We start from the raw sequence: 15,297 nt of genomic DNA on the forward strand, positions 1-15,297 counted from the left end.
TCCTGTAGAACTGTGTTATAAAGCAAACCAAGTAGATGATGTGTGACATAGTGTCTCCGTGGTAGATTTTATAGACTTGGGCATTGTATGCTCTGTGGTGATTGTGATGCAATGGCTTTGCAAAAGTGGTATTTTTGTACTTGAGGTTTCAGTTGTCCATTGGATATAGTCCTGAACATAAATACCAGAATTTGTATCTATTGGAAACAGCAAACTGAGATGGCAATCTGAACTACATAGATCTGCAGGGATTACTGAAGCAGACTTCAGCAGATTTGGGTCAATCAAGCACATCACATTATTATTTAGTTTTCAGCGGAGAAGTGAAACTGTTTGGGTAGCTGGAATCACATGAAAAACCCTGCATTGACACTGACTGAATGGCAGATATTACATGAAAAATAAACTTGTACCTGGAGAGACCTGACAGATAGAGCTGTGATCTTGGCCTAGAACAGGAGGAGGAAGGGATTGGGGAAAATTTAATGACAAAGCCAGTATCTGTCAAATCTGCCAAATGTTGCTACTGTAGAACCTTATAATAAATGAGGAACAAAATGGAAGAAAAACAGAGGGAAAAAAAATCAGTCATGCCATAAGCAGTCACAAATCTGATGCATTAGGAGTTTGACAGCTTCCAGCAGAGCTGATGTTTCTCCAAATTAATTCCTTCTCTGTCTCATTTATGCTAAAAGTGCACTGCTGTAGTCTACTTTTACTAATGTCTCTTGGGCCTCCAGGAAGAAGATCTCCAAGAATTTTATTGAGAGTTGCTCTGAATACTCTGTACAGGAATTGACCTTAAGGATGTAATTTGCAGTACTGTTTTGTCAGGGTGGTGGGTTTGACGTTGCTGTTTCTGTTGGAAAGAATCATTCATGCAAGCTGATGCAGGATATCCTTGAGCTGTGGGTAGGAAACGCTGCAGTTATCCTGAGGAAGGATGCAGTTGTGTGTCCTGGAATTGCACAAGCGAGATACTTGTGTGTGCCTCCTGAGGCAGGGCAGCAGTGAGCTATCCTAGCTCTTTGTGCCAGCCACTAACTTTCCCTTTTCTACATGTGGCTTCACTTTCCTGGGTAGCCACACAGCACAACTCATGGCTGAGTCAAAACCACAGGTTGTGTGTGTGAAAGCAATAATTCACTGCTATAGGTGCCTCATTCAGTCAGCATACCTACCTACCCACCCTTCCTACATTTTTGTCTTCAAAGACCCCTTTATATGGCAGATGGACCTGATACTTTCATATGCTCTTGCTTTTCCCTTTCGGTTCTAATTTTAGCCCAATTTGGGCCTGTGACTTGACAAACACTTGCAAAGTGCTCTCATTGCCATTCAGCTTGATATGTGTATATACTGAGGCTTTCATAACCACTCTTGCCATTTTACTTCTTCTTGGAGTCATCTTGTGCTGAAGCCTGATGAACAGGATAATTATTTGAAAAAGGATTACAGCTCCAAAGCTTTTTGACTAAGGCTGAAGGAAGCTGTTACTTCATTGTATATTAAGTGGCAAGTGGTAATTTTAAACAGCTTCTGGATTTCTAATGAATTAAATCAAATCTGTTCAGGAGCAAAGAATACCGATTTTCATCTGTATGGTTCAACAGTTTTTCAGCCAGTCTTTTTATGACAAGATTTGGTTTATGCTATATATCTACTGTCAAGGAAAATAAAAATATCAGCTCTTCCATGGATGTATCTTGGTGCTGGTAGTCTGTTTCAAAATGTCAGATTTCTGGTGCATGCTATGTATTTGAACCATGCTTCCTCTGGATGTCATTCCCTGAGGGAATTAATTATGGTGGGATATATCACATACATAATGACAGGTTCTGTTAAGCTTTCTGGAGGAAAAACTGTCAATCAGTCAGGTCAGAAGAGCCCAAGCACTTTCAGTTGCCTTGGAATACTGAGTTCTGCACAGTGGCTTTTAGATATCCTTTCAGTGATGTACAGTAGGAGGGGTGTGGACATATTAATGAAAATACAATGCCCTCAGTGTGATGTGAATGGAGAAGAGCACTATACCTGTGCTTTGGGTATATTGGCTGAGAAAAGAAACAAATGAGATTGTGAGCTCTGAATTGCAGCTGGTTTGCATGGTGGCCTTTTAAGAAAGGAAAAAAAGGTGTGCATAAATGCAAAGTGATTTTTATGCCTAGTGGTAAATGGCAAACAGAGCAGGTATAATATTCTTAATGCTTTTAGGTTGATATCTGTTCTCCCCCTTCAAATTTACTTCAAGAAAAAACTGTTACATACTGCTTCTCAGAAAGCACAGATTATAAATATACTCTTCTGATTTATCCTAGTGTGCTCCAGTCTCTTACTCTGCAGAGCTCTGCACTGAGTTAACAGGATATGTAACACTGTATAAACATGGCGATTTCATTGTGTTCAGCTGTCAGTGAGTTCAGTGCAGCCTCTTTGTGTCCCTCTCCTTGGCTGAGATGCTGAGGTGCAGAGTTTAGCCTCGGGCTGCTCCATGGTCAGCGCTGGCAGCCCATGCAAGCCGGGCATTTCTGCAAGGGCTTTCTCTCCACATGGGAGAAAGGAAAGCATAGGACTCTTCCCTTGTGAAAGGCTGGAAGCAGCCTTTTTGCATAGCATAGCCTGTTTGCTATGCATCATCACTTCTGTTCCTTTCTTCTTTTCAGTTGCAGAATCCTTGTGGATATATGGAAGGCTAGAATTCTGCAAATGAATCATTCATTTAAGGGCATAAAGTAGGGAATTGGCTGATACAAGCTGATCAAACTGCACTAACCCTGCACTTCATTTCTGTGTTTATCTGATGCATGCTCATTTCTAGGGAGTTAAAGCTGCCTGAGCTTTTCTGACTTGAAGCTTGAGTGCCAGATCCTCAGCTAGTTTAAAAAGATAAAAATCTATTCATTTCAGTTGAACAGAGCTGATTACCTTCAGCTCACTGTCAGACCCTGAATGTTTAGGTTTTTTTACCTGCTTCCTTACAGCTGTTAGCTCTAAATTTTGGAACAGAGTTCAGTTTTAAAAGCACTGTTGTGTAAAAATTTGTAAAGGTCAGTGGTTGCTAAGTGCTGGACTGTGTCTCAAAAAAACCCCGCCTTCTGTGGGTGGGTGAAGAACACAAAAGTAAACCAAAAACCAGTAATCCTGTCACCTGCACTGTTCTGTAAAATGAAACCTGTTTTTCAGCAGTCAGACCTGGTTAATTCCAGCCAGCCTTTAAATTGTATTTGCAGTTTTACACTAAGGTGTTTTTCTCAGACTGTTATTGAAAGAAGGCCAAATATTTTTGAATGTTTAAAATGTAATTACTATGCATGTTTTCTCAAAGGATTTTCTCTAATCACATATGCAGTGCTTTAGATGTATAATACTGTGTCATCTCTCTCAGCACATCTGGAAGACCTGTCACATTGGGGTGTAGTATATTGCAGAAAAATAATCCATTAATCTGATTTTAGGTTCAATCTGCCATGGATTATCTTTTTACTTCTGATTTGGGGTTTTTTGGGGGGGGGGTTGTTTGTTTTTGGGTTTTTTTGTTTGTTTTTGGTTTTTGAGTTTTGGGGGGGTTTATTGGGGTGTTTTTTTTGTTTTCCTTTGCCATGCATATATATTTCTCACCTTTCTCTCAAGGCTTTTATTTCTTGTTGGCAGTTCAAATTGTAATTTGTTAGATGTCTCTAACAGGTTGAGGCTGCTGATTGTTACTTGTGAGCAGTGACTCAGCTTACTTGCACAGTGTAAGGTGTACCTGCTGGAGTCATATGTGCAACAGTGCAGTTCAAATTTACAGCAGAACTAAGGGATAAAGCTTCACATTTAATATACAGCCTGCAAAATGCTGAATTATGTTTGTGTTCAGCTAAACTGTGCACAGCTTTCTGCTGGGAAAACCTGACACTGGAATAGTAGTCAAGGATGCAAGCTGTGGAACTGAGTTGTGTAATGTCCTTGGGTTGATATGTGTAGTGGGGAAATTATTAGGAAGAAAATGGCTGGAAACAAACCTAGCTGTTCACAGTTATATTCTGAGTTTGCATCTCAGAGTAATGGTTAAGGAGAGCTATCACAGTATCAGTTCAGCTGTCTGGCCTGAGATCTGTGGGGAATCTTTACTGGTGGGGAGGCAACAACATGACCAAAAGTGCCACCATTGCCAAAGCCAATCTGCGTGGCCTCAAACCTGACAGGGATTAGGGCTACAAGTCCTGACTCTGCAATTAGCCTTGTACAAAGGGAAAAGGAACTATAAAGTAAGAACTTTATGAGGAAATTTAATGCATCTTCAAAACACTCTCTGTGGTGAAAATGCAACCCAGCACTACCATGAATATCTGCCTGATTTTTCCAAGTCAGTGTGCAGTGTTGAGCCAAATGGTAACACAGGTTTTGCTGGATTAGCTCAGTCATGCCAGTGAAGGACTGAGTGAAACTGAAGTAGCTGATCTTCAACTCATCTGTTGAAGTACAGACCCTCTGTCTGGAGTCTGTACACTGGTCCCTAGTGCTGCTTTAAAGGTCATGTTCCTGTGTCTTCCTGCTGCTGTTCCTGCACTAACTGTATTCAGCTGGTGCTGACATAGGCTGCAGTGAATATCGAGGTTTTGCTTTGCAGGCCTAGACAAATATGATTCCTGAGGGTAGCAAAATAGCCATTTCTTTCTCTGGAATTTTCTTTGGTGAAGTTTGCAGGTTTCTGTCTACTTACCAAAACGCAGGTTTGCTCTAGATACTGTGGATTTGTTTGGGTTTGGGGTTTTTTTGGAGGTTGTTTTTGAGGTTGGGTTTGTTAGGTGCTTTTGTCTGTCTTCATTTCTGTCACTTCTTCCACCTTTTAACCATGTGTTTCCCTATATTTTTTCAGACTGGCATATAAACCTGCTCCTTCATATCTTGCAGAACAAGCTTATCTTGTAAAAAGCACTGCATGTGAACTGTCATAAGTACATGGTGGGTTGTCTTAGCCAGAACCTAGGTTGAAACATGCCCACATGTGCCCCACAACCAGTATTCTGTCGTGAAATTCAGTGGTGTTTGACTGATGGATTTCCAGCTTCTTCAGCTCTGCTGAGATGTGCAGTCAGTGTGTGCTAAATGTCGGCAAACTCTGGCCCTTCTTGTGTTACTCATGTTAATACTTTGTCCTCTGCAAAGTTAAGCAGTTAGGAGAAAATCTCATAGGTCATTCTCCTCATAAAGAGCTGTATCTACTAAGGTTCTTAAACACATGCTAAGTTTTAAGGAGAGGAATAATTGGTTTCTTGTTGACTTCAGCAGTACGTGTGCTTAAAGATGAAGACCTTTAAGTATGTTACTGTAGTAGTGCATATAAAGGTGGCATAAATTATATTGCTCTGGTTAAAAATCATTGAAAGAGTGAGCTCTGTTTACCAGTATTGCATAATGCAGTTTGAAAAAGAAAAGCTTATTTTTTGCCTATTGTTTATATAGTAAAGCCAAATTTTTTGTGGTTCTAATTAACTAATACATTGGAGGCATGATGCAGTTTAAGAGTGTTGGCTCCAAGTATCAGTAACATGCAAGATTTCCTAAATATGTCGAGTTGGGTAGAAATGTTCCATTAATCCTTTATGGAATTCTGCTTTGCTATATTTTGTTGCATTATTTGTAGATCTATAATAGGAGTATGCTATCACTAGTTACTACCTTGACAGTAGGTTAATTAGGAGGTATTTCACTCATTTTAAAATACAAGGATCAGGATTCAGACATACATTTCCACAAGGAAGCTATGTTATTGGTTGCACACTGAGGTGACTTGGAGATTGAGGTCGAGAGTTGCTTTATGAGCCAGAGTCCTACTATCCTTTCCTCTATAAGTGGCCTAAACTACACATAATAGAAGCTTTTATGAGAAATGCAACAGTTTCGAAGTGTAAGTGAAGCATCCAGTTCTGCAGTCTTTGGGGATAGGAAGTATTGGCAGCATGTTAAATATTCAACTTAGTCTGCTAATGTTCTTTTCTTGTCTGGGAGGATCTCTGCTCAGCAATCAGAGACCCTAGTCTTGGTTTCCTTTTTCATTTCTGTAAATCAAGAATTGTTCCAGTGGTTGTGGCAGCATGATAGTTCTCAGCTCTGCCCTTGCAAATGAATTCCTATTTGATCAGGGCTGACTGAATTTATTCAGGGGGCACATCTGATGAAATTCTGAAAAAGCAGGCCCAGCTGATGAGAAAATGTTTTAAAAGTGATGTCAGTTAGAGAGGAACTCAAGCTGCTTTCCTTCCTATCCACAAGTAACTCTGAAGTTGAGAGCACCTGTATTAAGAGATTAAATGTAAAGGATATGGGGCAGGTGATGGTGAAGGACCTAGTTCTCCAAATGCTTTGCAAAGCTCATTCCCGTTATCTGCTCTGCATTTGGAAGAGTTAAAGCACAGCGACCTGGCTTGACTTGCCCAAAACTGGCTAAGAAGCCATGAGAGACACAAAGGCATAGAGTGTGGCTCTCCCAGGTCCCCAGCCCAAGCCATAGGATATTTGCCATGCTGTCCTGTGGGTGGAATGCAGTGGACTGTGTTCCCAGAACAACTTGGAGATGGCGCTGACATTTGCGTGTGCCATGTCGGTGTCTGTTCCCACCCACAAATGAGATTCTGCACCACAGCATCACCCGAGTTCAAGTGTGAGGGCTTGGGTCTGCTGGGTGGAGAAGCTGTGCATTGAACTCCTACTGAATTCATGACTGAAATTAAATAGGAGGTGGACCTCTAAGCTCCTAGCCTGGAATACCCAAGACCTGGCTCTGGTTTTCAAATGCGTTCATAACAGTGTCCAGCACAATGGGGCATATTCCATGTAGGTGGAGTCTGTCAGAGAAGAAGAAATTCACAAAACAATGCTGGGGGAGACTTGCAGAATAAACCTCAGTTTAACATCTTCTGAATTGTTGCAAGGTAAAATTTAATTCACTCTTCTTACAAAGGATACCTATTTTTATGTTGCAACTAAAAATTTGGTGTAAACACACTTCGTAGAAGAACTGGGAACTTTTTCCCCAGGTGTTGCTGTAAAACTTAAAACTGAAAATTATTTTTATGTTTTTATTCAGGCAAGATATGGACTGAAATACAGATGATTTGTGAGAGTACAAAATTGTTTTGTTGGTAATTCCTCATCAGGGTGAGAGGGAGATAAAAACGCCTTTCAGGTGTATCACCCAAAGGATTCTGTGTAACCGAGTGAGACAAGCATTTTTATCAGCTCTGCGAACAATTTGCTTCCTACTTCTTAATAAAAAGCAAAATACCACAAGTCTGGCATTCAAAAGTAATCACTTAAGTAAAAGGAACGCAGACAATAGTTCTTATCTTTTTTTTTTTTGCCTTGTTTTCTTGGGTATGACTAGATATGGCTTGATACTGAAGACAAGTGAAGATAAAGAATTTCAGTGTCTTATTTTTTTTTTTTTCTTTCCTGGCAAATCAGCTTGCTTTTTCTAGACTGTTAGTTAATTGTTTCTTTTCCTTCAAGTGACAACCAGCCTGGGTTTAGCAGATAAAGGAGGTTTGTTACAAGATGCCCTTTTGATTAAGGGGCACTTTCTGAATGGACCACATAAATAGTCATGGTATCATATTTGCTCTCTGTATCAGAAGTGAATCTGATGGACCTGAATGTTGAAATAGGTGCATGTGGTTGCTGGGCTGGCTGCACACGTTTGTCTTGGGAAGTGGCTTTGGGTCTGTGCAGAGTTATGCAGCATGGTCCATGGGCAGGACCTTCATCTGACAGACAGGAGGTCCTTCTGCCATCAGGTGCAAGCTTCAGCTTGGAGGAGGAGGCAATCCAAGAAAAAACATCCAGAGCTTGAGCCGTGCCAGTGGCTGCTCCCTTGCTTTTGTTTTGCAGTCTCCTCCTACAGTTTCAGCTTTGATCTTGGCTTTCCTCATCACCTCTTTTTGTGTTTCCCTCCTTCTCTATAAACAAGAACTTTCACGTGCCTTGTGCCAAGAGGCTGAGCATAGCAAATTGTCTCTATTGTGTTAACTTTTAAATAGCCTAGAATCTACCACCCTGGAAGTTGTTTTTACCCTTTGCTGTAGCTGTTACTGTTTGTGGAGAAACATTAGCCGAATTGCTGTTGTCATGCGGGACTGGTCTCAGAGCAGGGCGTTCTTATAAAGGAGATGGCAGCTCTGAGTTTGCTGGTTTTCCTGGGTTAGGAAGATGAAGTCAGTAATTCTTCAGGCGTGGTGACGGATTTCTTGGTTTTTTATTTTTTTGTTCATACTGGGGGCTAACTGGGCAGGGAGCCATAAAAATTAGGACTGATGCCTGTAAAAGTATATGATCAATTTATTCTTGTTGGGAAAGTGATAGATAACATTGCACAGCATGAAGTTATAAAAGGAGGTTGCAGTCAGAGTTGCTGGCATTAATTTAACTAGAGAATGTGCCCTTAAATGTCAGGAGACTGCAAGAAGCACAGAGTTATTTGAGAAGACAGCAACTTTGATGTTGATTTTATCAACAAAAATGCAGGAGATTAAAAGCAGCTCCCCAATTTTACTTCCTTTTTTTCTTACTTATAATTTGACTAGGGCATTAGCAGGTGTTTTAGAAAGGTTAATGAAACCATAACAGTTACGGTGAAGGAGTATCTATTATCTAATTTACTTGTTTAGGTGATTCACCACTGAAGCTAAACTCAATAACGGGGAAACTGAGTAACTGATTTTCTGTGAAGATACCACAGTTCCAGATAAAACAAGATAGACAATCTGGGTTATAAAAGGAACATGAGCTGCAGTCATGTTCCTGCTGTATCAAAATGTTAGAGTGGTCATTCTTGATCAAACTAAGGACTTGTCTGGGTTTAGCAGGGCATCTGGTGAATGCACAGGGAAAAGTGTATAGAAACCTAGCAGTAGGATGATCCTACCCCTCCTATGTGATCTCTACTTCTATCAGCAGATTGGCTCAGAGGCTTTTGGAGCCAGAGGTTGCATTAGATTGTCTTTAATGCCCCTGATGGACCTGTCGTCTGTGAATTTATCTAATCCCTTTTTGAACATATTTGTGTCTGCTCCAGAACATCCTGCAGCAATGTGTTTTTCACTTTACTTTTGTGTTGTATGAAAAAGCACTTTGTTTCCTTATTTTAAATCCACAGTTTGATTGCTTATTGGATATTCTTTCTTTCATTGAAACAACACAGATTGCTTTTACTTCCTGATCTTCTTTATGCTATTAATGATTTTATAAATCTCTCATCTCTTAGCCTCTTTTCCAGGCTGAGAAGTCCTTTTACTATCTCTATATATCAAAAGCATTCCAAAACTTTGATCATTTTTCTTGTTTCTTTCATCCTCTTTTCAGCTCTGTTAGATCAGTTTGTGTCCTGTATTCACCTGTATCCTCCTTTTGTATCCATTACCTTAAAGGAGAAGAAACTGATTCAAGAGGATCAAAGTGTAGGGGGTTTGAATCCACACCTTGCAGTTCGTCAGAGGGTGTACTCGGTCCTCCACTCATCCAGGTTGGGGCAGTCTCCTGCTTCTCATTGTCTCTGGTGTGGAATATGTATCTGGACTTCAGAGGGATAGCAGGGTGAGCTGGTCTCTGCTGTTCAGTGGCACTTTGCTGCTCCACGCTCCATCACCCAGACACTCGAATTGCATTTGCTCCTCTTGGGGCTGTCACTGGTTTCCATCTCCAAGGAAATGTCTGTGCAAACCACAGGCTCGTGCATCCCGTCCTTTAATAGAGAAACAAAGTACACGTACTAGCTGGAGAAGGTCAGTAGCCTCATCTCATGTATGCAGTTGTCTTGTGAATTAAGATACACTGCTGCATGTTTTGCTGGTTTGTTTTGTTTCCTTTGCATTCAGAATCCAAAATAACCCAGCAGCTGTGTGTGTATGTAGACAAATCTGGGTAAATAATGAAAGACTTTGGGGAATGACAGCGCCGATCTGGTAAAGCTTGAAGACATGTAGATCTTTGAGAAGCTGCTGACAAGTTCTCAAAAACTGGAGGGGTTTTAAGCAGACAGTGAATTGAAAAATATATAGACAAATGACTGCATAATAGTCATTAGTTCTAATTTAGTCTCTCAACCTTGAAATGAGTGGAAGGTGTTATTGTTTGTTATAGTACTGACATCATTTATTGCTTGTCAAGTGATAAGACACAGATCCCACTCCGATGCTGTATAAATGTGTAGTACAAGGGCTACATTTGATGCTAAAAACTCCATTTTAAAGCAGGTTTTAAAAGTCACAATAATTAACTGATTAATAAAAAGTCCTAGAGCATCCATAAAGTCGTCAATTGGTTATTGCTATACACAGCAACTTACAACTTCCACAGATGTGCTCATAAGCATTTATAGTATACGTGTGCACTTGTAAGATATTCTGATAATAAGTATTAGGCATTAAACGTCAGTAATTAAATTTGTAGGGGTGGGAAAGAATTGCCTCTTTTCTTCATGGGTAATATTAAAGAACTTAAAGGCTGAGCATTTGACCATGTAGGATTAAATGACTCTTGGAAATGCTAGATAGGTGTATTTGGCCAGTCCTTGAGACATCATGAATATAAGCAACTGAAATTAGTCTTTATGAAGACAAATGTTGAATGCCTTCTGAAATCAGACAAAGCATCTTGTTTGCTTCTGAAAATTTTTGTAAGTCTTCCGAGATTCCAGTCTCTACCTTTTTTGTCAAGGTGTGTCATATTGCACATTACATTATACTATTGAAGTTTTAATAATTGGGAAACCTAATTTTTAATTCATTTTGAATTTTCAGAACTTAAGGTCTCACCAAATTTGACTATATCCAGATTTTAATTTTCCAGAGTTAATGTGAGTGAGAGATGGGTGTGTTTGCTTGTGGCAGTAACCTGATGTTCCATTAGAAAAAAAAAGCCTTTGCATACTGTCCACATGCACTACAAAAGCAAACCTCTTCTGAAAAAGAGCTTAGAGTCTCGTGTCGAGACTAAGTACTGGTTACTTTCCATTGGTACTGTCCCTGAAATCATACACATTACAAGAATGATTTGTGGATTTTTTTACTCTGTTTTCCTATGCTTATGTAGTAGGAATTTATATACTTGCTTTAGCCCAAATCTGTTTTCATATTCACAGGCTAATAGAATTACCAATTACTATATTGGTAATCTTGGGGCTATTTTTATATGTTGACTCTTTTTAAAAGTCTACATTGCTTAATGCTACAAGCATTATACAAATGTACAATGATATTAAGAAATGCAATAAGGTGAGATCTGTGCATAAGTAATTTTTATTTATGCCCCTGAAATTGTGTGCAGACACTGATAGGACACAATTCTCGTTAGATCTATGAGTAGCAAGAGTGTTAGCTCAGTAATAAAATTATAATCCCAAGATAAGTGATACTGTTTCACTGTTTTATCTATGTATTTACTTATCTGGTTTCACTGTTACAAAACTTATTAGATACTGAAAAATACTAACAGTGCATAATACATGCAGCCTGATAGCCTGATTGTATTTCCATCTCTTAGTTGTCATGTTTAATTGCATTGTTTACTTCTGCAGCTGATATAGTTTGATTCTTCTTGCTTCTTACATTCTTCCAATTTGTCTCTTGGTTTGGTTTATTATAAGCCTACACAATAACATGGATAACACTATTCCCAAGACGAATTGCCACAACAGCTAGTAGGGCATGGTATCTCCAAGATCCTGTAGTGTGCCTATGCATTACAAGTCATGATAGTATTATGCTGAGGCTTCATTATGTTTTTGTGAGAGACTTGTTTTTTTTCCCCAGTTTCATTAGTTGTTCTCTCTGCTGACATAGAACATTGCATCTTCATCCAGAGCAGTTGACATGTACTCACAGTAAGCAGTAAACAGAAGAGTGATGAAATGCTTGCTTTGTCTTTTTAATGTTTACCTGCAATGTATAAAGACATTATGTAGTGATTTTATTTGCCTGCTGATAAGCCATGTATGTCCCTACTCATGTAAAAAGAAGGAGCCTTTAATATAACCCACCTGTCCAGGAGTTTGACAGTTAATAATTTCTTCTATTTAATTAATACTGTGTGGTATCTTACTATGTTGAGAAGTGTGGTGTTGCTCTGGGATGTAATACAACTGGTCTCTGGGCCCTGGTCTTCTTGACCTCTGTTCTTCTGCTGCAGGGAGGGCTGTACAGTGCTTTAGAAGGGCTTTCATTTTTAAAGTTTGTAGTGGTTTTAAAATTATTCTGTATGCTTAAAATAGCACGATTGTTCAATGTGCTTGTTTCTGGAACTAGAAGAATATTTTTAATAGAATAACTTCCAGAAGGAAGGTGATGCAGTCTCACCCCTCTGTACAATACAGCCCAAAGAAACTCACTCATGAGCCCATGCATCAAACCCACAGCTTCTATTTGTACACTGCCATTGCTTCCCAGATGTTTTCCTGCCATGCTGAAAAGGCTTTAATGACGACAGAATTTTCTGTTCACACAAGGTAGTTGTTGCAAAGATTATTTTTCTTGATAGTTATGTGCTTGCATTTACTTATAAATTTCCATTTGACTAGTTTCAGCTTCCAACAAATTCTTAGATTCTCTGTATCTTTTCTTTTATATCAAAGACTCACCATGAGAGACTTCATGTAGATGCTTGTAGGCTGGGGCAAAACAAATTATTTGCTGCTTCTTAGTTAAAGCAAATAAACGGAGTTCCTCAAACCTCTGATGAAATACATTTTTCTAGCCCTCAGATCACTTGCATAGCCATTTTCTGAACCATATCCCATTTTTAGTAGTCTTCTGGAATCAAAGAGCAAGAACTAGAAACAGGATTGTAATAAGTGTCTAGCTGATGCTTTGATCAAGAATAGCCACGTTTTCCAGCTGCTACCTGATTACATTTCTGTATATGGATGCTAAGGGTTGTTTGGCCTTTTAACTGCATTGTTGCTCAGGAACTTCAGATCTCTTTCAGTACCATTGCACTCCAGGGTGTAACTTCCCATCTTTCTAGTGTGATATGTATTCCTTATACCCAAGTGATTGATTCTATATTCTGTTGTATTGAAACAAGCTTTGTTCTTATGAGCCCAGTTCACTGGGAATACAAAGCAGCAGGCATCACTGGCCAGTTCCATTGCTAACCACTCCTTTGAATTCAGACTTATTTTTATTAACAGTGCGTCTATCCACTGTTACATCTTTATCCCAGCAAAATTTTGATCAGTCTGTGTTTTAGCCTCAAATACCTGAGTCATAAAGGCATTTCCTCTCAGTTAGTGGGTCAGCATCTCTAAGAGCGATGATGTTCTTACCAGTATTTATTTTGCTCACACCAGTAACAAGGAAATCAAAGACATAGAGTAGGGATGTAAATTAGTAAAGGGTAAAGACCAATTCCCTTGATTATGAATCTTGATCTGCCTTGGAATGCTTGTTCTACCAGGTGAAATTGTACCAGCAGCCATGAGCAGACTTCACTATAGAAGTTGATACAGTTGGGTTATATTTTGGTCACTACCATCCTCACCCCCCAGAGAAAAACCAATCAAACAAACAAGAAACCCAAATCAAAAATGCCCACCCTGACGTTTGTTAGTGCCAAATGGAACTGCCATTTTAGCACATGCCTGTAGATGTGCACAACACAGTCTTTGCAATAGAGTTCTAATTATTCCAAGTGAAGGATTTCTTACTCAGCTGCAAATTCTTCTCTAACATTGTATATGGAGTTCCTCTTATCTCTTCCTGAAGTAGTTTGGATTCCTCAGGAGCCTGCAGGTTACATTCACAAAACTGTTTTTAGGATTTTTAACATTCAGCTGTTGTAAACATGTATGTACACATATGTGCTTCCAGTGGATTAACTGCTAGCCATATCAAGTGAATTAAAATAGTGTTGATATTGGACTTCATGAAAACATTTAAAGCAGAAAAGTAAGTTTGCATTAATAGAAAAGAAATAACTCATCTTCACAATTAAGATTAAATGGTTGTAGTGAAGGATTGTGTTAAAAGCCATGCTGGCAGCAAGTGGTAGGTTGTGTCATTGCCAAATCTGTCTTCTAACCTCTGTGTGACCCAATTCTGCTGAATTCCAGTGGTCTGTGCAAGTACGTCTTCTCTAGGTATAAGAATAGTAGCAGCAGTTACACTACCTAGAACAAGAATGTACAAGGCTATCAGCTGTCTTGCCTAGGGGCATGAGATGAGTGCCAGCTGGGGTTAAGAAAAAGCATTTCCTTCCTGTGAGGCATTACATAATTATCTGTGTATGTTAAGTGTGCTGGGGTTTTTGTCTGGAATTTATTATATAAGCCAGTGCTATAAGAAGATGCCAGAGTAAGAAAACAGCCTGAGCATATGCATTATGACAATTCTTTTTTTCTCCTGTTTTTAATACAGTCCAAAATAAAATGAGATTCAATATATATTTCACCTTGTTAGTTTTGCAATGCTTTACTTTTAACACTGTCCTGCCAGCTTTGTGACGCAAATTTGACTGCAGCTGAGGAATATTGTTAATCCTCTCATCTCCTTGTGGGGAATCAAAGTTGAGCCAAATGAAATGTTTTCTGCTACGGTGTTTGCTTTTATTACTGCACGTACAAAGCAAGTAAAAATGCTGCCTGCCAGGTTCTCACCGGAGTGATACTGATTCTCTACCTATACGAGATGCCAATAAAATAGGAGTTATTCTTTTTCATCTTGCAGCTTACTCTTCACCAAAGTAAAACTGGAATGGATACATAAAGGACCCGAAGAGGCTCTGGTGACATGCAGACATATGTTGCAGATGTGGCAGATGGTGTACAGTGTTTTACAGCACAGGTAGGCTTTCTCCACTGTGGCACGTTCGGATTTGTTATTGGCAACATGGTTATTTTTCAGTTTTCTAGATGCTTGAGTTATTTTGCAAGAAGGGCTATAAACAGTATTGTTTAAAATATAAGTAATATTTCTAGCAGTGATTTTAAAAGGAAATATTTTAATAGCCATTATTTTAAAAAATAACAAAACCTCAGTGTTTTAATATTGAAGAAGCAATTTGAACCACGAGTTTCTGTACCAAATGTCTACACATCTCCATCCATATTTGGATGTCCAGAATGGAGGACAGATTTTCTTTCTCCCCAATAGTGCTGAGCTTTCATCAGCTATTGTTCACAGTCTGCAGTAGTTGGCACCACCCAGGAATGTGTGGGGGTGACACAGTCCTAAAGTGAGTAAGCCAATGAAAGGCACACTGCCAAACTCATATGCTGTAGTTGCATGGTGGCTGCACAGCCTGGTGCTAACTGGGCAGGGAAAG

The 15,297-nt window shown here is 39.4% G+C and overlaps 1 protein-coding gene across 10 annotated transcripts in view; it reads left to right on the forward strand.

Annotated features, from left to right (window-relative positions):
- TTC7A (tetratricopeptide repeat domain 7A) overlaps window positions 1-15,297 on the forward strand; it is a 210,488-nt gene that overhangs the window by 138,653 nt on the left and 56,538 nt on the right. For all 10 annotated transcript variants that reach the window (XM_088162812.1, XM_088162811.1, XM_088162813.1 and 7 more), the window contains one exon: window positions 14,700-14,816. In XM_088162812.1, the coding sequence (XP_088018938.1) occupies window positions 14,700-14,816 (117 nt within the window). The remainder of the gene's footprint in view (window positions 1-14,699; window positions 14,817-15,297) is intronic.

Source organism: Sturnus vulgaris, chromosome 3, assembly GCF_052056855.1.
Source record: "Sturnus vulgaris isolate bStuVul1 chromosome 3, bStuVul1.hap1, whole genome shotgun sequence".
NCBI classification, from domain to species: Eukaryota; Metazoa; Chordata; class Aves; order Passeriformes; family Sturnidae; genus Sturnus; species Sturnus vulgaris.